Below are 23248 nucleotides of genomic sequence, written 5' to 3' on the forward strand. Positions count from 1 at the left end.
CTACCCTCTAACCACTAGGCTACCTGCCGCCCTACCCTCTAACCACTAGGCTACCTGCCGCCCCTACCCTCTAACCACTAGGCTACCTGCCGCCCCTACCCTCTAACCACTAGGCTACCTGCCGCCCTACGCTCTAACCACTAGGCTACCTGCCGCCCCTACCCTCTAACCACTAGGCTACCTGCCGCCCCTACCCTCTAACCACTAGGCTACCTGCCGCCCCTACCCTCTAACCACTAGGCTACCTGCCGCCCCTACCCTCTAACCACTAGGCTACCTGCCGCCCCTACCCTCTAACCACTAGGCTACCTGCCGCCTCTACCCTCTAACCACTAGGCTACCTGCCACCCCTACCCTCTAACCACTAGGCTACCTGCCACCGACATCATAATACCCATGCCTACTTTCACCCCCATCTCTCTCTTTACCCCCCCCCCAGGGAAGTTTCCGCCACGCCCGGACGGGCAACGTGGTGTCTAGAGAGGAACTGATGATGGTTCTGTTGAAGTTAGAGTCTCTCCAGATCAGAGCTCTCCACTCCCAGTCTGCCCACACTGTGTCGCTACGCGGGGTCGTGCTGGAGGGAGCGCAGACCCTGCCCACGGGGCGACACGCCAACAACGTAGAGATCTGCCTCTGTCCCGCTAACTACCAGGGAGACTCCTGCCAGGTTAGTGTTATTACTGGGTTATTAGTATGTTACTAACCCCCAACAACGTAGAGATCTGCCTCTGTCCCGCTAACTACCAGGGAGACTCCTGTCAGGTTTGTGTTATTAATGTGTTCTAAATGTGTTGGTATTGTGATATTACTGTGTTATTAACCCTGCCAGCTGACTGTTTAATATACATGTGGGTACTACTGTATGTCATTCCATTGCTGGATACCTAAATATGGATGTTCTTTGAGGTTTTTACTTGAGATATCCCAACCTTATAGTTAGGTGTGATAAACAGTGATGATATGTCCACAGATTTGTCCATGCAGATAGGAATCAAGTCAGAATCTCTGTCTCACCTTCTATCTCTCTCCCTGCTCTCCCTCACCTTCTCTCTCTCCCTCACCTTCTATCTCTCCCTCCCCTTGCTCTCCCTCATCTTCTCTCTCTCTCACCTTCTATCTCTCCCTCCCCTTGCTCTCCCTCACCTTCTCTCTCTCCCTCACCTTCTCTCTCTCCCTGCTCTCCCTCACCTCTCTCTCCCTGCTCTCCCTCACCTCTCTCCCTGCTCTCCCTCACCTCTCTCTCCCTGCTCTCCCTCACCTCTCTCTCTCTCCCTGCTCGCCCTCACCTTCTCTCTCTCCCTGCTCTCCCTCACCTTCTCTCTCTCCCTCACCTTCTCTCTCCCCCTGCTCTCCCTCTTCTCCCCATCCTCCCTCTCCCCATCCTCCCCCTCTCCTCCTCTCCCTCTCTCCTCCTCTCCCTCTTCTCCCCATCCTCCCCCTCTCCTCCTCTCCCTCTCTCCTCCTCTCCCTCTTCTCCCCATCCTCCCTCTCTCCTCCTCTCCCTCTTCTCCCCATCCTCCCTCTCTCCTCCTCTCCCTCTTCTCCCCATCCCTTCCCCCTCTCCTCCTCTCCCTCTCTCCTCCTCTCCCTCTTCTCCCCATCCTCCCTCTCCTCCTCTCCCTCTCCTCCTCTCCCTCTTCTCCCCATCCTCCCCCTCTCTCCTCCTCTCCCTCTCTCTCCTCCTCTCCCTCTTCTCCCCATCCTCCCTCTCCTCCTCTCCCCTCTCTCCTCCTCTCCCTCTTCTCCCCATCCTCCCCCTCTCCTCCCTCCTCTCCCTCTCTCCTCCCTCTCCCTCTCTCCTCTCCCTCCCTCTTCTCCCCATCCTCCCCCTCTCCTCCTCTCCCTCTCTCTCCCTCTCCCTCTTCTCCCCATCCTCCCTCTCCTCCTCTCCCTCTCTCCTCCTCTCCCTCTTCTCCCCATCCTCCCTCTCCTCCTCTCCCTCTCTCCTCCTCTCCCTCTTCTCCCCATCCTCCCCCTCTCCTCCTCTCCCTCTCTCCTCCTCTCCCTCTTCTCCCCATCCTCCCTCTCCTCCTCTCCCTCTCTCCTCCTATCCCTCTTCTCCCCATCCTCCCTCTCCCCCTCCTCTCCCCTCTCCTCCTCTCCCTCTTCTCCCCATCCTCCCTCTCCTCCTCTCCCTCTCTCCTCCCTCTCCCTCTTCTCCCCATCCTCCCTCTCCCTCCTCTCCCTCCTCCTCCTCTCCCTCTTCTCCCCATCCTCCCTCTCTCCTCCTCTCCCTCTTCTCTCCCCATCTCCCCCCTCTCCTCCTCTCCCTCTCTCCTCCTCCTCTCCCTCTTCTCCCCATCCTCCCTCTCCTCCTCTCCCTCTCCTCCTCTCCCTCTTCTCCCCATCCTCCCCCTCTCCTCCTCTCCCTCTCTCTCCTCCTCTCCCTCTTCTCCCCATCCTCCCCCTCTCCTCCTCTCCCTCTCTCCTCCTCTCCCTCTTCTCCCCATCCTCCCTCTCCCCCTGCTCTCCCTCTCCCTCCCCATCCTCCTCCTCTCCAGCAATGTTCTCCAGGGTACTACAGAGACACTAAAGGTCTGTTCCTGGGGAGGTGTGTTCCCTGCAACTGTAATGGCCACTCTGACCAGTGTCTGGACGGGTCTGGAGTCTGTGAGGTGAGTGCTGAAAACACACACACACTGTAATGGCCACTCTGACCAGTGTCTGGACGGGTCTGGAGTCTGTGAGGTGAGTGCTGCAAACACACACACACTGTAATGGCCACTCTGACCAGTGTCTGGACGGGTCTGGAGTCTGTGAGGTGAGTGCTGCAAACAGACACACACTGTAATGGCCACTCTGACCAGTGTCTGGACGGGTCTGGAGTCTGTGAGGTGAGTGCTGCAAACACACACACACTGTAATGGCCACTCTGACCAGTGTCTGGACGGGTCTGGAGTCTGTGAGGTGAGTGCTGCAAACACACACACACTGTAATGGCCACTCTGACCAGTGTCTGGACGGGTCTGGAGTCTGTGAGGTGAGTGCTGCAAACACACACACACTGTAATGGCCACTCTGACCAGTGTCTGGACGGGTCTGGAGTCTGTGAGGTGAGTGCTGCAAACACACACACACTGTAATGGCCACTCTGACCAGTGTCTGGACGGGTCTGGAGTCTGTGAGGTGAGTGCTGCAAACACACACACACTGTAATGGCCACTCTGACCAGTGTCTGGACGGGTCTGGAGTCTGTGAGGTGAGTGCTGCAAACACACACACACTGTAATGGCCACTCTGACCAGTGTCTGGACGGGTCTGGAGTCTGTGAGGTGAGTGCTGCAAACACACACACACTGTAATGGCCACTCTGACCAGTGTCTGGACGGGTCTGGAGTCTGTGAGGTGAGTGCTGCAAACACACACACACTGTAATGGCCACTCTGACCAGTGTCTGGACGGGTCTGGAGTCTGTGAGGTGAGTGCTGCAAACACACACAAACTGTAATGGCCACTCTGACCAGTGTCTGGACGGGTCTGGAGTCTGTGAGGTGAGTGCTGCAAACACACACACACTGTAATGGCCACTCTGACCAGTGTCTGGACGGGTCTGGAGTCTGTGAGGTGAGTGCTGCAAACACACACACACTGTAATGGCCACTCTGACCAGTGTCTGGACGGGTCTGGAGTCTGTGAGGTGAGTGCTGCTTGTTTATACCAATCACAAAGATTGTTTAAATCAATCACAAAGATTGTTTATATCAATCACAAAGATTGTTTAAACCAATCACAAAGATTGTTTATACCAATCACAAAGATTGTTTATACCAATCACAAAGATTGTTTATATCAATCGCAAAGATTGTTCATATCAATCGCAAAGATTGTTTATACCAATCACAAAGATTGTTTATATCAATCACAAAGATTGTTTATACCAATCACAAAGATTGTTTATACCAATCACAAAGATTGTTTATATCAATCACAAAGATTGTTTATACCAATCACAAAGATTGTTTATACCAATCACAAAGATTGTTTATTCCAATCGCAAAGATTGTTTATACCAATCACAAAGATTGTTTATACCAATCACAAAGATTGTTTATACCAATCGCAAAGATTGTTTATACCAATCACAAAGATTGTTTATACCAATCACAAAGATTGTTTATACCAATCGCAAAGATTGTTTATACCAATCACAAAGATTGTTTATACCAATCACAAAGATTGTTTATATCAATCACAAAGATTGTTTATATCAATCACAAAGATTGTTTATACCAATCACAAAGATTGTTTATACCAATCACAAAGATTGTTTATACCAATCACAAAGATTGTTTATATCAATCGCAAACAAAAAATGCAAAAATGTAATTCATAGTTTACTCCTGGATGGATCAGGAAGTTGTATGACAATAGAAGATGCAGACTCTCATCTCTTTGCAATGAACTATTAATGACATTAATAGTTAGGCTTTCCTAGCTGTGCCACCAGAGACTCTGGGTTCGAGCCCAGGCTCTGTCGCAGCCGGCCGCCACTGGGAGGTCCGTGGGGCGACGCACAATTGGCTTGGTGTCGTCCGGGTTAGGAAGGGTTTGGCCGGTAGGGATATCCTTGTCTCATTGCGCACCAGCGACTCCTGTGGCGGGCCGGGCGCAGTGCACGCTGACATGGTCGCCAGGTGCACAGTGTTTCCTCCAACACATTGGTGCGGCTGGCTTCCAGCTGAATCATAGTCAGTACTATAACACCACTATAACTATAGTCAGTACTATAACACCACTATAATTGTAGTCAGTACTATAACACCACTATAACTATAGTCAGTACTATAACACCACTATAACTATAGTCAGTACTATAACACCACTATAACTATAGTCAGTACTATAACACCACTATAACTATAGTCAGTACTATAACACCACTATAACTGTAGTCAGTACTATAACTGTAGTCAGTACTATAACTATAGTCAGTACTATAACACCACTATAACTATAGTCAGTACTATAACACCACTATAACTATAGTCAGTACTATAACACCACTATAACTATAGTCAGTACTATAACACCACTATAACTATAGTCAGTACTATAACACCACTATAACTGTAGTCAGTACTATAACTGTAGTCAGTACTATAACTATAGTCAGTACTATAACACCACTATAACTATAGTCAGTACTATAACACCACTATAACTATAGTCAGTACTATAACACCACTATAACTGTAGTCAGTACTATAACTGTAGTCAGTACTATAACTATAGTCAGTACTATAACACCACTATAACTATAGTCAGTATTATAACTGTAGTCAGTACTATAACTGTAGTCAGTACTATAACACCACTATAACTGTAGTCAGTACTATAACACCACTATAACTATAGTCAGTACTATAACACCACTATAACTATAGTCAGTACTATAACACCACTATAACTATAGTCAGTACTATAACTATAGTCAGTACTATAACACCACTATAACTGTAGTCAGTACTATAGCAGCACTATAACTATAGTCAGTACTATAACACCACTATAACTGTAGTCAGTACTATAACTATAGTCAGTACTATAACTATAGTCAGTACTATAACTGTAGTCAGTACTATAACACCACTATAACTGTAGTCAGTACTATAGCAGCACTATAACTATAGTCAGTACTATAACACCACTATAACTGTAGTCAGTACTATAACTATAGTCAGTACTATAACTATAGTCAGTACTATAGCAGCACTATAACTATAGTCAGTACTATAACACCACTATAACTATAGTCAGTACTATAACACCACTATAACTATAGGCAGTACTATAACACCACTATAACTGTAGTCAGTACTATAACACCACTATAACTATAGTCAGTACTATAACTATAGTCAGCACTATAACACCACTATAACTATAGTCAGTACTATAACACCACTATAACTATAGTCAGTACTATAACTATAGTCAGTACTATAACACCACTATAACTATAGTCAGTACTATAACACCACTATAACTATAGTCAGTACTATAACACCACTATAACTGTAGTCAGTACTATAACTATAGTCAGCACTATAACACCACTATAACTATAGTCAGTACTATAACACCACTATAACTGTAGTCAGTACTATAACACCACTATAACTATAGTCAGCACTATAACACCACTATAACTATAGTCAGTACTATAACACCACTATAACTATAGTCAGTACTATAACACCACTATAACTATAGTCAGTACTATAACACCACTATAACTGTAGTCAGTACTATAACTATAGTCAGTACTATAACTATAGTCAGCACTATAACACCACTATAACTATAGTCAGTACTATAACACCACTATAACTGTAGTCAGTACTATAACTATAGTCAGTACTATAACACCACTATAACTATAGTCAGTACTATAACTGTAGTCAGTACTATAACACCACTATAACTATAGTCAGTACTATAACACCACTATAACTATAGTCAGTACTATAACACCACTATAACTGTAGTCAGTACTATAACTATAGTCAGTACTATAACACCACTATAACTATAGTCAGTACTATAACTATAGTCAGTACTATAACACCACTATAACTATAGTCAGTACTATAACACCACTATAACTGTAGTCAGTACTATAACTATAGTCAGCACTATAACACCACTATAACTATAGTCAGTACTATAGCAGCACTATAACTATAGTCAGTACTATAACACCACTATAACTGTAGTCAGTACTATAACTATAGTCAGTACTATAACTATAGTCAGTACTATAACTATAGTCAGTACTATAACACCACTATAACTATAGTCAGTACTATAACACCACTATAACTATAGTCAGTACTATAGCAGCACTATAACTATAGTCAGTACTATAACACCACTATAACTGTAGTCAGTACTATAACACCACTATAACTGTAGTCAGTACTATAACACCACTATAACTGTAGTCAGTACTATAACACCACTATAACTATAGTCAGTACTATAACACCACTATAACTGTAGTCAGTACTATAGTACTATAACACCACTATAACTGTAGTCAGTACTATAACACCACTATAACTGTAGTCAGTACTATAACACCACTATAACTGTAGTCAGTACTATAACTATAGTCAGTACTATAACACCACTATAACTGTAGTCAGTACTATAACACCACTATAACTGTAGTCAGTACTATAACACCACTATAACTATAGTCAGTACTATAACACCACTATAACTATAGTCAGTACTATAACTGTAGTCAGTACTATAACACCACTATAACTATAGTCAGTACTATAACACCACTATAACTATAGTCAGTACTATAACACCACTATAACTATAGTCAGTACTATAACACCACTATAACTATAGTCAGTACTATAACACCACTATAACTGTAGTCAGTACTATAACACCACTATAACTATAGTCAGTACTATAACTGTAGTCAGTACTATAACACCACTATAACTGTAGTCAGTACTATAACTATAGTCAGTACTATAACTGTAGTCAGTACTATAACTATAGTCAGTACTATAACACCACTATAACTATAGGCAGTACTATAACACCACTATAACTATAGGCAGTACTATAACACCACTATAACTGTAGTCAGTACTATAACACCACTATAACTATAGTCAGTACTATAACACCACTATAACTGTAGTCAGTACTATAACTATAGTCAGTACTATAACTATAGTCAGTACTATAACACCACTATAACTGTAGTCAGTACTATAACACCACTATAACTGTAGTCAGTACTATAACTATAGTCAGTACTATAACTATAGTCAGTACTATAACTATAGTCAGTACTATAACACCACTATAACTATAGTCAGTACTATAACACCACTATAACTGTAGTCAGTACTATAACTATAGTCAGTACTATAACTATAGTGAGTACTATAACTATAGTCAGTACTATAACACCACTATAACTATAGTCAGTACTATAACACCACTATAACTATAGTCAGTACTATAACACCACTATAACTGTAGTCAGTACTATAACTATAGTCAGTACTATAACTATAGTCAGTACTATAACTATAGTCAGTACTATAACACCACTATAACTATAGTCAGTACTATAACACCACTATAACTGTAGTCAGTACTATAACTATAGTCAGTACTATAACTATAGTCAGTACTATAACTATAGTCAGTACTATAACACCACTATAACTATAGTCAGTACTATAACACCACTATAACTGTAGTCAGTACTATAACTGTAGTCAGTACTATAACACCACTATAACTATAGTCAGTACTATAACACCACTATAACTATAGTCAGTACTATAACACCACTATAACTGTAGTCAGTACTATAACTGTAGTCAGTACTATAACTGTAGTCAGTACTATAACTGTAGTCAGTACTATAACACCACTATAACTATAGTCAGTACTATAACACCACTATAACTGTAGTCAGTACTATAACACCACTATAACTGTAGTCAGTACTATAACTGTAGTCAGTACTATAACACCACTATAACTGTAGTCAGTACTATAACTGTAGTCAGTACTATAACTGTAGTCAGTACTATAACACCACTATAACTATAGTCAGTACTATAACACCACTATAACTGTAGTCAGTACTATAACTGTAGTCAGTACTATAACTGTAGTCAGTACTATAACTGTAGTCAGTACTATAACACCACTATAACTATAGTCAGTACTATAACACCACTATAACTATAGTCAGTACTATAACACCACTATAACTATAGTCAGTACTATAACACCACTATAATTGTAGTCAGTACTATAACTGTAGTCAGTACTATAACTATAGTCAGTACTATAACACCACTATAACTGTAGTCAGTACTATAGTACTATAACACCACTATAACTATAGGCAGTACTATAACACCACTATAACTGTAGTCAGTACTATAACACCACTATAACTATAGTCAGCACTATAACACCACTATAACTATAGGCAGTACTATAACACCACTATAACTGTAGTCAGTACTATAACTATAGTCAGTACTATAACACCACTATAACTGTAGTCAGTACTATAGTACTATAACACCACTATAACTATAGGCAGTACTATAACACCACTATAACTATAGTTAGTACTATAACACCACTATAACTGTAGTCAGTACTATAACACCACTATAACTATAGTCAGTACTATAACACCACTATAACTATAGTCAGTACTATAACACCACTATAACTATAACACCACTATAACTATAGTCAGTACTATAACACCACTATAACTATAACACCACTATAACTATAGTCAGTACTATAACTATAGTCAGTACTATAACACCACTATAACTATAGGCAGTACTATAACACCACTATAACTGTAGTCAGTACTATAACTGTAGTCAGTACTATAACACCACTATAACTATAGTCAGTACTATAACACCACTATAACTATAGTCAGTACTATAACACCACTATAACTGTAGTCAGTACTATAACTATAGTCAGTACTATAACACCACTATAACTATAGTCAGTACTATAACTATAGTCAGTACTATAACACCACTATAACTATAGTCAGTACTATAACACCACTATAACTGTAGTCAGTACTATAACACCACTATAACTATAGTCAGTACTATAACACCACTATAACTGTAGTCAGTACTATAACTGTAGTCAGTACTATAACACCACTATATCCTCTGGGAACATCATCATGGCTGACAGACTGTTTTAACTACTGCCTCTGGGAATTGAAATTGGGATGTTCTCCAAGTTTATGACTCAAAGAATAATTTATATAAATTACCGAAAGAATTGTTGTGTTTTAACGTCTGTGTTCTGTTGGGTGTATCATGTATTTGATATTTCTCTCAGAACTGTCAACACAACAGGGCTGGCGACCACTGTGAGAAATGTCAAGGTGGTTTCCATGGTAACAACTCTCGAGACGGACAATCCCTCTCCTGTGACACCTGCCCCTGTCCTCTGCAGGTGTCCTCCAACAAGTCAGTAACCTCTCCTCTCCTCTCCTCTCTTCTTCTTTTCTACCCCTGTCCTCTGCAGATGTCCTCCAACAAGTCAGTAACCTCTCCTCTCCTCTCCTCTTCTTCTCTTTTCTACCCCTGTCCTCTGCAGATGTCCTCCAACAAGGCAGTAACCTCTCCTCTCCATTCCTCTCCTCTCATCTTCTTCTCTTTTCTACCCCTGTCCTCTGCAGGTGTCCTCCAACAAGTCAGTAACCTCTCCTCTCCTCTTCTTCTCTTTTCTACCCCTGTCCTCTGCAGGTGTCCTCCAACAAGTCAGTAACCTCTCCTCTCCTCTTCTTCTCTTTTCTACCCCTGTCCTCTGCAGATGTCCTCCAACAAGTCAGTAACCTCTCCTCTCCTCTTCTTCTCTTTTCTACCCCTGTCCTCTGCAGATGTCCTCCAACAAGGCAGTAACCTCTCCTCTCCATTCCTCTCCTCTCATCTTCTTCTCTTTTCTGCCCCTGTCCTCTGCAGATGTCCTCCAACAAGGCAGTAACCTCTCCTCTCCATTCCTCTCCTCTCATCTTCTTCTCTTTTCTGCCCCTGTCCTCTGCAGATGTCCTCCAACAAGGCAGTAACCTCTCCTTTCCTCTCCTCTCCTCTCCTCTCCTCTCCTAGATCCTCTCCTTTCCTCTCCTCTCCATTCCTCTCCTCTTCTCTTCTTCTCTTTTCTACCCCTGTCCTCTGCAGGTGTCCTCCAACAAGTCAGTAACCTCTCCTCTCCTCTTCTTCTCTTTTCTGCCCCTGTCCTCTGCAGATGTCCTCCAACAAGGCAGTAACCTCTCCTTTCCTCTCCTCTCCTCTCCTCTCCTCTCCTCTCCTCTCCTCTCCTAGATCCTCTCCTTTCCTCTCCTCTCCATTCCTCTCCTCTTCTCTTCTTCTCTTTTCTACTCCTGTCCTCTGCAGATGTCCTCCAACAGGGCAGTAACCTCTCCTTTCCTCTCCTCTCCTCTCCTCTCCTCTCCTCTCCTTTCCTTTCCTCTCCTCTCCTCTCCTTTCCTTTCCTCTCCTCTCCATTCCTCTCCTCTTCTCTTCTTCTCTTTTCTACTCCTGTCCTCTACAGATGTCCTCCAACAGGGCAGTAACCTCTCCTTTCCTCTCCTCTCCTCTCCTCTCCTTTCCTTTCCTCTCCTCTCCTCTCCTCTCCTTTCCTTTCCTTTCCTCTCCTCTCCATTCCTCTCCTCTTCTCTTCTTCTCTTTTCTGCCCCTGTCCTCTACAGATGTCCTCCAACAAGGCAGTAACCTCTCCTTTCCTCTCCTCTCCTCTCCTCTCCTCTTCTTCTCTTTTCTACCCCTGACCCTCTGCAGGTGGCCTTCAACAAATGAGTAGCCTCTCCTCTCCTAGATCCTCTCTTTGCTCAGCTGTTACGTATTGTAGAGAAACTGTAGATTGGTTTTGTCTCTGACTAAACTGGCTGCTACCTCTTCTCTCCTGTGCAGTTTTGCAGTGGGCTGTGTGGAGAAACTCAACAGAATGCAGTGTCTGTGTATGCCTGGCTACGCTGGACCCCAGTGTCAAAGGTCAGTAGCCCATTCAATGATGAAATCAGCTTCACTATATAACAATCTTGCCATGTTGAACTAACAGTGAAGAGAGCAGTTTTTATGAAAAAAAGGGCTCATACTTCATTTGTTTGATGACCTTAACAAACACACCTGTGTCCAATCCACGCGCTGACTCCTACTCATTCTGTCTCTACCCTCCTTCAGGTGTGCTCCCGGTTTCTACGGCAACCCCATGGTTATTGGCAGCGCGTGCCAGCCCTGCCATTGCCACGACAACACGGACCCCAACATGCTGTTCAGCGACTGTGACGGGCTGACGGGCGAGTGTCACAGCTGCATGCACAACACCGCCGGGGCGCACTGTGAGATCTGCGGCCCCGGTTTCTATGGTGACGCCGTCACTGCCAGGAACTGCACCAGTAAGAGCAACCGGCCCCGGTCGGACAATACACACACACACACACACACACACACACACACACACACACACACACACACACACACACACACACACACACACACACACACAGACAGACGCATGTACACACACACACACACACACACACAGACAGACGCATGTACACACACACACACACACACACACACACACACACACACACACACACACAGACGCATGTACACACACACACACACACACACACAGGTCTGTACGTGTTTATGCACGTGAAAACACACATACACGCGCAAACACACATACACACAAATCCACTCACACACACACACACAGCCATACCCTCTCTAGCCTAATCCCAGTTTACATACCCTCTCTAGCCTAATCCCAGTTTACAGCCTCTCTAGCCTAATCCCAGTTTACAGCCTCTCTAGCCTAATCCCAGTTGACATACCCTCTCTATCCTAATCCCAGTTTACATACCCTCTCTAGCCTAATCCCAGTTTACAGCCTCTCTAGCCTAATCCCAGTTTACAGCCTCTCTAGCCTAATCCCAGTTGACATACCCTCTCTATCCTAATCCCAGTTGACATACCCTCTCTATCCTAATCCCAGTTTACATACCCTCTCTAGCCTAATCCCAGTTGACATACCCTCTCTAGCCTAATCCCAGTTTACAAATTGTTTAGCCTAATCCCAGTTTACATACCCTCTCTAGCCTAATCCCAGTTTACAAACTGTTTAGCCTAATCCCAGTTTACAAATTGTTTAGCCTAATCCCAGTTTACATACCTCTCTAGCCTAATCCCAGTTTACAAACTGTTTAGCCTAATCCCAGTTTACAAATTGTTTAGCCTAATCCCAGTTTACAAATTGTTTTGCCTAATCCCAGTTTACATACCCTCTCTAGCCTAATCCCAGTTTACAGCCTCTCTAGCCTAATCCCAGTTTACATACCCTCTCTAGCCTAATCCCAGTTTACATACCCTCTCTAGCCTAATCCCAGTTTACATACCCTCTCTAGCCTAATCCCAGTTTACATACCCTCTCTAGCCTAATCCCAGTTTACAGCCTCTCTAGCCTAATCCCAGTTTACAGCCTCTCTAGCCTAATCCCAGTTTACATACCCTCTCTAGCCTAATCCCAGTTTACATACCCTCTCTAGCCTAATCCCAGTTTACATACCCTCTCTAGCCTAATCCCAGTTTACATACCCTCTCTAGCCTAATCCCAGTTTACAGCCTCTCTAGCCTAATCCCAGTTCACATACCCTCTCTAGCCTAATCCCAGTTTACAGCCTCTCTAGCCTAATCCCAGTTTACATACCCTCTCTAGCCTAATCCCAATTTACATACCCTCTCTAGCCTAATCCCAGTTCACATACCCTCTCTAGCCTAATCCCAGTTTACATACCCTCTCTAGCCTAATCCCAGTTTACAGCCTCTCTAGCCTAATCCCAGTTTACATACCCTCTCTAGCCTAATCCCAGTTTACATACCCCTCTAGCCTAATCCCAGTTTACAGCCTCTCTAGCCTAATCCCAGTTCACATACCCTCTCTAGCCTAATCCCAGTTTACATACCCTCTCTAGCCTAATCCCAGTTTACATACCCTCTCTAGCCTAATCCCAGTTTACATACCCTCTCTAGCCTAATCCCAGTTTACATACCCTCTCTATCCTAATCCCAGTTTACATACCCTCTCTATCCTGATCCCAGTTTACAGCCTCTCACTTCCACTAGATGTATTTCTCTTTAATCCAGGAAGTCTCAAAAAACGAGTTCTGTTTTCACCACAATGTCTTAATCTCGTTAATAACATGTGGTGTGCGAAGGGTTAACAAATCACTTCCTCTGATGTTAAACGGTTTCCAGTCAGTCGTCTCTGCGATTATCTCCCCATCTCTCTCTTATTTACCCAGGATGCAACTGCTCTCCCTGTGGCACAGCTTCATGTGACCGTCACACAGGACAATGTCAATGTAAACAAGGTGTGACCGGACCACACTGTGACCGCTGCCAGGTACGTACTGAAATCAGATATCGTCAGAAACTGTGACCCCTACCAGGTACGTACTGAACTCAGTTATCGTCAGAAACTGTGACCCCTACCAGGTACGTACTGAACCCAGTTATCGTCAGAAACTGTGACCCTTACCAGGTACGTACTGAACTCAGTTATCGTCAGAAACTGTGACCCCTACCAGGTACGTACTGAACTCAGTAATCGTCAGAAACTGTGACCCCTACCAGGTACGTACTGAACTCAGTTATCGTCAGAAACTGTGACCCCAACCAGGTACGTACTGAACTCAGTTATCGTCAGAAACTGTGACCCCAACCAGGTACGTACTGAACTCAGTTATCGCCCAAAACTGTGACCCCTACCAAGTACGTACTGAACCCAGTTATCGCCCAAAACTGTGACCCCTACCAGGTACGTACTGAACTCAGTTATCGTCAGAAACTGTGGCCCTTACCAGGTACGTACTGAACTCAGTTATCGTCAGAAACTGTGACCCCTACCAGGTACGTACTGAACTCAGTTATCGTCAGAAACTGTGGCCCTTACCAGGTACGTACTGAACTCAGTTATCGTCAGAAACTGTGACCCCTACCAGGTACGTACTGAACTCAGATATCGTCAGAAACTGTGACCGCTGCCAGGTACGTACTGAACTCAGTTATCGCCCAAAACTGTGACCCCTACCAGGTACGTACTGAACTCAGATATCGTCAGAAACTGTGACCCCTACCAGGTACGTACTGGACTCAGTTATCGTCAGAAACTGTGACCCCTACCAGGTACGTACTGAACTCAGTTATCGTCAGAAACTGTGACCCCTACCAGGTACGTACTGAACTCAGATATCGTCAGAAACTGTGGACCCTACCAGGTACGTACAGGACTCAGTTATCGTCAGAAACTGTGACCCCTACCAGGTACGTACTGAACTCAGTTATCGTCAGAAACTGTGACCCCTACCAGGTAAGTACTGAACTCAGTTATCGTCAGAAACTGTGACCCCTACCAGGTACGTACTGAACTCAGTTATCGTCAGAAACTGTGACCCCTACCAGGTACGTACTGGACTCAGTTATCGTCAGAAACTGTGACCCCTACCAGGTACATACTGAACTCAGTTATCGTCAGAAACTGTGGACCCTACCAGGTACGTACTGAACTCAGTTATCGTCAGAAACTGTGACCCCTACCAGGTACGTACTGAAATCAGATATCGTCAGAAACTGTGACCCCTACCAGGTACGTACTGAACTCAGTTATCGTCAGAAACTGTGACCCCTACCAGGTACGTACTGAACTCAGATATCGTCAGAAACTGTGACCCCTACCAGGTACGTACTGGACTCAGTTATCGTCAGAAACTGTGACCCCTACCAGGTACGTACTGAACTCAGTTATCGTCAGAAACTGTGACCCCTACCAGGTACGTACTGAACTCAGTTATCGTCAGAAACTGTGACCCCTACCAGGTACGTACTGAACTCAGTTATCGTCAGAAACTGTGACCCCTACCAGGTACGTACTGAACTCAGTTATCGTCAGGAACTGTGGCCCTTACCAGGTACGTACTGAACTCAGTTATCGTCAGAAACTGTGACCCCTACCAGGTACGTACTGAACTCAGTTATCGTCAGAAACTGTGACCCCTACCAGGTACGTACTGAACTCAGATATCGTCAGAAACTGTGACCCCTACCAGGTACGTACTGGACTCAGTTATCGTCAGAAACTGTGACCCCTACCAGGTACGTACTGAACTCAGTTATCGTCAGAAACTGTGACCCCTACCAGGTACGTACTGAACTCAGTTATCGTCAGAAACTGTGACCCCTACCAGGTACGTACTGAACTCAGTTATCGTCAGAAACTGTGACCCCTACCAGGTACGTACTGAACTCAGTTATCGTCAGAAACTGTGACCCCTACCAGGTACGTACTGAACTCAGTTATCGTCAGAAACTGTGACCCCTACCAGGTACGTACTGAACTCAGTTATCGCCCAAAACTGTGACCCCTACCAGGTACGTACTGAACTCAGTTATCGTCAGAAACTGTGACCCCTACCAGGTACGTACTGAACTCAGTTATCGTCAGAAACTGTGACCCCTACCAGGTACGTACTGGACTCAGTTATCGTCAGAAACTGTGACCCCTACCAGGTACGTACTGAACTCAGTTATCGTCCGAAACTGTGACCCCTACCAGGTACGTACTGAACTCAGTTATCGCCCAAAACTGTGACCCCTACCAGGTACGTACTGAACTCAGATATCGTCAGAAATTGTGACCCCTACCAGGTACGTACTGAACTCAGTTATCGTCCGAAACTGTGACCCCTACCAGGTACGTACTGAACTCAGTTATCGTCAGAAACTGTGACCCCTACCAGGTACGTACTGAACTCAGTTATCGTCAGGAACTGTGACCCCTACCAGGTACGTACTGGACTCAGTTATCGTCAGAAACTGTGACCCCGACCAGGTACGTACTGAACTTCATGTCTATCTAACCTCACACTACTGACTTGGTCCAAACACCCTCAATTTTGAAAGCCCTTTTAGATTAGACTACTTATATCATTGCACTCAGCTGACTGTCGTTCACAGTATCTGACTGTCGTTCAGTCAATCAAGTCATTCACAGTATCTGACTGTCGTTCAGTCAATCAAGTCGTTCACAGTAGCTGACTGTCGTTCACAGTATCTGACTGTCGTTCAGTCAAGGTCTTGGCCTGCTGTCTATGTCCTCTCCTCATTGGGCTCCCGAATGGCGCAGTGGTCTAAGGCACTGCATCACAGTACTAGGGGCGTCACTACAGACCCTGGTTCGATTCCAAGTTGTATAACAACTGTCCGTGATTGGTAGTCTCGTAGGGCGCCTCACAATTAGCCCAGTGTTGTTAGGTTTTGGCCAGGGTAGGCTGCCATTGTAAATAAATACAAATTCTTCACTGACTGGCCTGTTTAAATAAAAACAATTGTTTCTCTGTGTTTTTCCACAGGACGGTGCGTTTGGCTATGAGTCGTGCTCCGGGTGTCGTCGCTGTGACTGTGACGCCTCGGCGGCCCTAGTCCAACCGTGTGACCCCAGGACCGGGTCATGTGCCTGCCAACCAGGGATCAGTGGCCCTAACTGTCGCCAGTGTGCCCCTGGGTACTGGGACTACAGCCCTGAGGGATGCAGGAGTGAGTTAAAAACCACAGAGGAAAGATGGTGATAATGCCAACAGACGGGATCTCTGGCTGACGAGCAGGGGCCAGAGACGCCATTATTAGTTTCAGTAGTTTGTTTTCTTCTTCACCTTTAATGGATTGTTGATGGCTAACTAAATGTGTATGTTTTTTTTTTCCTTCCTCCAATATTTAATAAGTTTTAAAAAGAAAGGTAAAAAAACAAAGTATTGCTTCTCTTGCTGTTCCCCGTGGTCCTCTAACGATAGTTATAATGATGTCTGTTCTCTTCCCCTGTGTGTTTCAGAGTGTCAGTGTCAGCACGGGCGCTGTGACCCTCGGACAGGGGACTGTCGCTGTGGAGACGGCCTAACAGGCAGACAGTGTGACAGCTGTTCCCATAGATACAATGTTCCCGTACAGCACGGACGCGACATGACCTGTGAACGTGAGTAGTGACCTCGCCAGCGGGGGACGGGGGGGGGACTAAGGAGAGGCTGAAATGAGCTGTTAGTGTCGATGCAACACCCTGACGCTCCTGACAAATATCAGCTCATAGCTTCCTGAAGACGTTAAGGGAGGACATCTTGACGTTTCAGCTGCGACCTGCAAACACGGTGTTGTGGTGTGTGTGTGTGTGTGTGTGGCGTGTGTGTGTGTGTGTGGTGTGCGATCTAGGTGATAATGTGTGTGTGTGTGTGTGTGTGTGTGTGTGTGTGTGTGTGTGTGTGTGTGTGTGTGTGTGTGTGTGTGTGTGTGGTGTGCGATCTAGGTGATAATGTGTGTGTGTGTGTGTGTGTGTGTGTGTTTGTGTGTGTGTGTGTGTGCGATCTAGGTGATAATGTGTGTGTGTGTGTGTGTGTGTGTGTGTGTGTGTGTGTGTGATCTAGGTGATAATGTGTGTGTGATCTAGGTGATAATGTGTGTGTGTGTGTGTGTGTGTGTGTGTGCGTGCGATCTAGGTGATAATGTGTATCTTGTCTGTGTCCTTACAGCATGTGACAGCTGTGTTGTAGTCCTGTTGAAGGATCTAGACGATATGAATGACAACTTTGGCTCAGTGGCTCATCACCTGATCAACCTAAGCGTCTCCTCTATCCCCTGGGCGCAGCTACACAACCTCAGCAGCTCCGTGAACGATATCGCTGTGAGTACATAAACACTGAAGACTCACACTCTTCCCAAAGCAACAGCCCTATATTTACTTAAACTCCTTTTCGGCATTGTACTCACCGAAAGTACCTCTGTTACCCAGAATGCCATAGAGAACTACAGCGATACTCTGGATGAGAGCAGCAATAGAGTGGACATGTTGGAGGGAGAGTTCATCAACATCAATTCAGACATCAATGACCTGGAGGGGAAGGTGATGACCATTTATCTCTTTCTTTCTCTCTCTCTCTCTCTCTCTCTCTCTCTCTCTCTCTCTCTCTCTCTCTCTCTCTCTCTCTCGCTCTCTCTCGCTCTCTCTCTCTCTACCCGTCTCTCTCTTTTAGAACATATGCATTAATTGTATTTTCTATAACGTATTCATTCCTTATTTGTTACAGTCAACTACTCCAAAACTAGTGTTCAGTAATTCACACAGTAGTGTATCCAACCAGTATAAGTTAGGCACTGAGTTTGACTGTAACACCCAACAGTATGTTGAACTGATGTAATGTTGTCCTCCGGCCAGGTGGTGGCGACAGCAGACAAAGCAAACACTCTGGAGGACAGCGGCACTGACACGCATCAGAGAGCCCGGGACCTGCTCTCGCACATCAAGAGCATCATGGGCAAGGTGAAAGGTAGGTGTATAAGGAGCTCACCAGCTAGTCGTTCTAATACCCAAGCCCACCTAAGTGAAAAATCTGTCCTTGTGCCCTTGAGCAATGGGCACTTAACCCTGTTTGATCTTGATGAGAGCGTTTGGTCAATGTGAAATGTGTTTGTTTTGTATTACATAAACGCTTTAAAATTCCCAAAATGTGGCGTTAGATGATGAAGATGATGTCATAGAACAAACCATACAAGATCTCCTAAAATCACCTAAGATCTCATAAAATCTCCTAAGATCTCCTAAAATCACCTAAGATCTCCTAAGATCACCTAAGATCTCCTAAGATCTCCTAAGATCACCTAAGATCTCCTAAGATCACCTAAGATCTCCTAAAATCATCTAAGATCTCCTAAGATCACCTAAGATCACCTAAGATCTCCTAAAATCACCTAAGATCTCCTAAGATCTCCTAAAATCATCTAAGATCTCCTAAGATCACCTAAGATCTCCTAAGATCACCTAAGATCTCCTAAGAACACCTAAGATCTCCTAAGATCACCTAAGATCTCCTAAAATCACCTAAGATCTCCTAAAATCACCTAAGATCTCCTAAGATCACCTAAAATCACCTAAGATCTCCTAAAATCACCTAAGAGCACCTAAGATATCCTAACATCACCTAAGATCACCTAAGATCTCCTAAGATCACCTAAAATCACCTAAGATCTCCTAAAATCACCTAAGATCACCTAAGAGCACCTAAGATCTCCTAACATCACCTAAGATCACCTAAAATCACCTAAGATCTCCTAAGATCACCTAAGATCACCTAAAATCACCTAAGATCTCCTAAAATCACCTAAGATCTCCTAAGATCACCTAAGATCTCCTAAAATCACCTAAGATCTCCTAAAATCACCTAAGATCACCTAAGAGCACCTAAGATCTCCTAAAATCACCTAAGATCTCCTAAAATCACCTAAGATCTCCTAAGATCACCTAAGATCACCTAAAATCACCTAAGATCTCCTAAAATCACCTAAGATCACCTAAGAGCACCTAAGATCTCCTAACATCACCTAAGATCACCTAAAACCACCTAAAATCACCTAAGATCTCCTAAGATCACCTAACACCACCACAGACCTTATTTTCGGCGTTTCTCCAAAAACCACATTCATTTCGCCACGGGCTTTGAGCAACAAACTATGGTATGGAGTTCTGGCCTGAAAAAAAGACGCCTTTACTATTGCTCTCTATGGACTCTATTAATGTACAGAGAACGTCTCTCTAAAGCCTCTGAAGAATTGTCCCTCCGGCCCAGATGTCTTATTTGGCTGTTAATGAAGATTATTAAACACAAGGAGTGATTGTTACTCTGCAGATTTATATATTTGGTTGATCAGAGTTGTCTCATCCGTCCCTCGTTAGGTTGGGTTGTAAACTGGGATTAGGATAAACTGGGATTAGGCTAGAGAGGGTATGTAAACTGGGATTAGGCTAGAGAGGGTATGCCAACTGGGATTAGGCTAGAGGGGGTATGTAAACTGGGATTAGGATAGAGAGGGTATGTGAACTGGGATTAGGCTAGAGAGGGTATGTGAACTGGGATTAGGCTAGAGAGGGTATGTGAACTGGGATTAGGCTAGAGAGGGTATGTAAACTGGGATTAGGCTAGAGAGGGTATGTAAACTGGGATTAGGCTAGAGAGGGTATGTAAACTGGGATTAGGCTAGAGAGGGTATGTAAACTGGGATTAGGCTAGAGAGGGTATGTGAACTGGGATTAGGCTAGAGAGGGTATGTGAACTGGGATTAGGATAGAGAGGGTATGTGAACTGGGATTAGGCTAGAGAGGGTATGTGAACTGGGATTAGGCTAGAGAGGGTATGTGAACTGGGATTAGGATAGAGAGGGTATGTGAACTGGGATTAGGATAGAGAGGGTATGTAAACTGGGATTAGGATAGAGAGGGTATGTGAACTGGGATTAGGCTAGAGAGGGTATGTAAACTGGGATTAGGCTAGAGAGGGTATGTGAACTGGGATTAGGCTAGAGAGGGTATGTAAACTGGGATTAGGCTAAACTGGGATTAGGCTAGAGAGGGTATGTAAACTGGGATTAGGCTAGAGAGGGTATGTGAACTGGATTAGGCTAGAGAGGGTATGTAAACTGGGATTAGGCTAGAGAGGGTATGTAAACTAGGATAAGGCTAGAGAGGGTATGTGAACTGGGATTAGGCTAGAGAGGGTATGTGAACTGGGATTAGGCTAGAGAGGGTATGTGAACTGGGATTAGGCTAGAGAGGGTATGTGAACTGGGATTAGGCTAGAGAGGGTATGTGAACTGGGATTAGACTAGAGAGGGTATGTAAACTGGGATAAGGCTAGAGAGGGTATGTGAACTGGGATTAGGCTAGAGAGGGTATGTGAACTTGGATTAGGCTAGAGAGGGTATGTGAACTGGGATTAGGCTAGAGAGGGTATGTGAACTGGGATTAGACTAGAGAGGGTATGTAAACTGGGATTAGGATAGAGAGGGTATGTAAACTGGGATTAGGCTAGAGAGGCTGTAAACTGGGATTAGGATAGAGAGGGTATGTGAACTGGGATTAGGATAGAGAGGGTATGTAAACTGGGATTAGGATAGAGAGGGTATGTAAACTGGGATTAGGCTAGAGAGGGTATGTAAACTGGGATTAGGATAGAGAGGCTGTAAACGGATTACATGCAACTGAGGTTACGTAATCCGATTACAAAATTCAGACCAGATTTTAGGGATCTAACCTTTATTTAACCTGGCAAGTCAGTTAAGAACAAATTCTTATTTACAATGACTGCCTTGCCCCCGGGCCAAACTTGGACGACGCTGGGCCAATTGTGCGCCACCCTATGGGACTCCCAATCACGGCCGGATGTGATACAGCTTGGATTCAAACCAGGGACTGTAGTGACGCCTCTTGCACTGAGATGCATTGCCTTAGACCGCCGCTGCGCCACTCACTATGTTTACTCTGAGAAGGAAAAAAAAATATGTAAGTGGATTACAATAACAATCTTAAAAACAGCTGATTACTTTCGGGATTACATCATCTAATATCAATAGGAAAGTGTGATAAAACGTTGTCATTATCGCTGTCATGACTTCTCATTATGACATCATGATTATGACATCATGACTTCTCATTATGCTCTCAGAGGTTCTGTTGGTCTGCCGATCGTCCACCGGGGTGGGGGGGTATTTTTGTAGTTGAATGACGAGGTAAAGGCATCCATGTTGTTTTCCATCCCGAACAGTTTGTGGCATAAATTTCAGGACAACATTTTTGTGATGTTTCTTTGTTCATTCTGCAAACTTTTTTTTTCGGCTCTTCGTGGAAACAATTTCTTCTTTTTTTTCGCGGCAAACTGAAGTCGATAGCCCAAATCTACGCCCCTTGGTTAGTGATTGGTCAACAGGAGGGATTCTACAATGAAATGTTTGTTGTCATTCAATGAGACTTTAAAAAATATATATACTGCACCAAACATAGTTAAATGTATAATTGCGCGACTAAAATGAGTTATTTTTTTATTAATTCTGACTATTTTGAGGAAGTGGATACTGGCTACGGCGTCTCAAGATGGACAAACAGTACTATAGGGAGTACAAGAGCACACTCGTTCAGTTCGCCGAGTTCGGTTTAGCGCCAGACAATCCAAAACATTTACACCCCCTGTTGTTACTGCTGAAGAGAAACGGGTCCCAGCATTCTGGTTTGAATTGTATTTAAGATTTAATTTGACCTTTATTTAACAAGGCAAGTCAGTTAAGAACTAATTCTTATTTTCAATGATGGCCTGGGAACAGTGGGTTAACTGCCTGTTCAGGGGCAGAACGACAGATTTGTACCTTGTCAGCTCGGGGGTTTGAACTTGCAACCTTCCGGTTACTAGTCCAACGCTCTTAACCACTAGGCTACCCTGCCACCCCAAGATTGAACAAAGGGCCCTCAGGTCAGCCATTTAATGAATAGGCATAGGACTATATATATATATTTTTATTTTTTTCACCTTTATTTAACGAGGTAGGCTAGTTGAGAACAAGTTCTCATTTGCAACTGCGACCTGGCCAAGATAAAGCTTAGCAGTGTGAGCAGACAACACAGAGTTACACATGGAGTAAACAATTAACAAGTCAATAACACAGTACAAAAAAGGCGAGTCTATATACATTGTGTGCAAAAGGCATGAGGAGGTAGGCGAATAATTACAACCTTGCAGATTAGCACTGGAGTGATAAATGATCAGATGGTCATGTACAGGTAGAGATACTGGTGTGCAAAAGAGCAG

General features: G+C 44.3%; 1 protein-coding gene across 1 annotated transcript in view; it reads left to right on the forward strand.

Annotated features, from left to right (window-relative positions):
- LOC135532230 (laminin subunit alpha-5-like) overlaps window positions 1-23248 on the forward strand; it is a gene marked incomplete at its 5' end in the record, with an annotated part of 99364 nt that overhangs the window by 25358 nt on the left and 50758 nt on the right. Inside the window, 11 exons of the mRNA XM_064959822.1 lie at window positions 440-670; window positions 2505-2618; window positions 9892-10022; window positions 11484-11564; window positions 11754-11968; window positions 13883-13983; window positions 16988-17171; window positions 17464-17604; window positions 18152-18303; window positions 18412-18522; window positions 18835-18946. Coding sequence (XP_064815894.1) covers window positions 440-670; window positions 2505-2618; window positions 9892-10022; window positions 11484-11564; window positions 11754-11968; window positions 13883-13983; window positions 16988-17171; window positions 17464-17604; window positions 18152-18303; window positions 18412-18522; window positions 18835-18946 — 1573 coding nt within the window. The remainder of the gene's footprint in view (window positions 1-439; window positions 671-2504; window positions 2619-9891; window positions 10023-11483; window positions 11565-11753; window positions 11969-13882; window positions 13984-16987; window positions 17172-17463; window positions 17605-18151; window positions 18304-18411; window positions 18523-18834; window positions 18947-23248) is intronic.

Source organism: Oncorhynchus masou, unplaced genomic scaffold (genome assembly GCF_036934945.1).
Source record: "Oncorhynchus masou masou isolate Uvic2021 unplaced genomic scaffold, UVic_Omas_1.1 unplaced_scaffold_1774, whole genome shotgun sequence".
Taxonomy (NCBI): domain Eukaryota; kingdom Metazoa; phylum Chordata; class Actinopteri; order Salmoniformes; family Salmonidae; genus Oncorhynchus; species Oncorhynchus masou.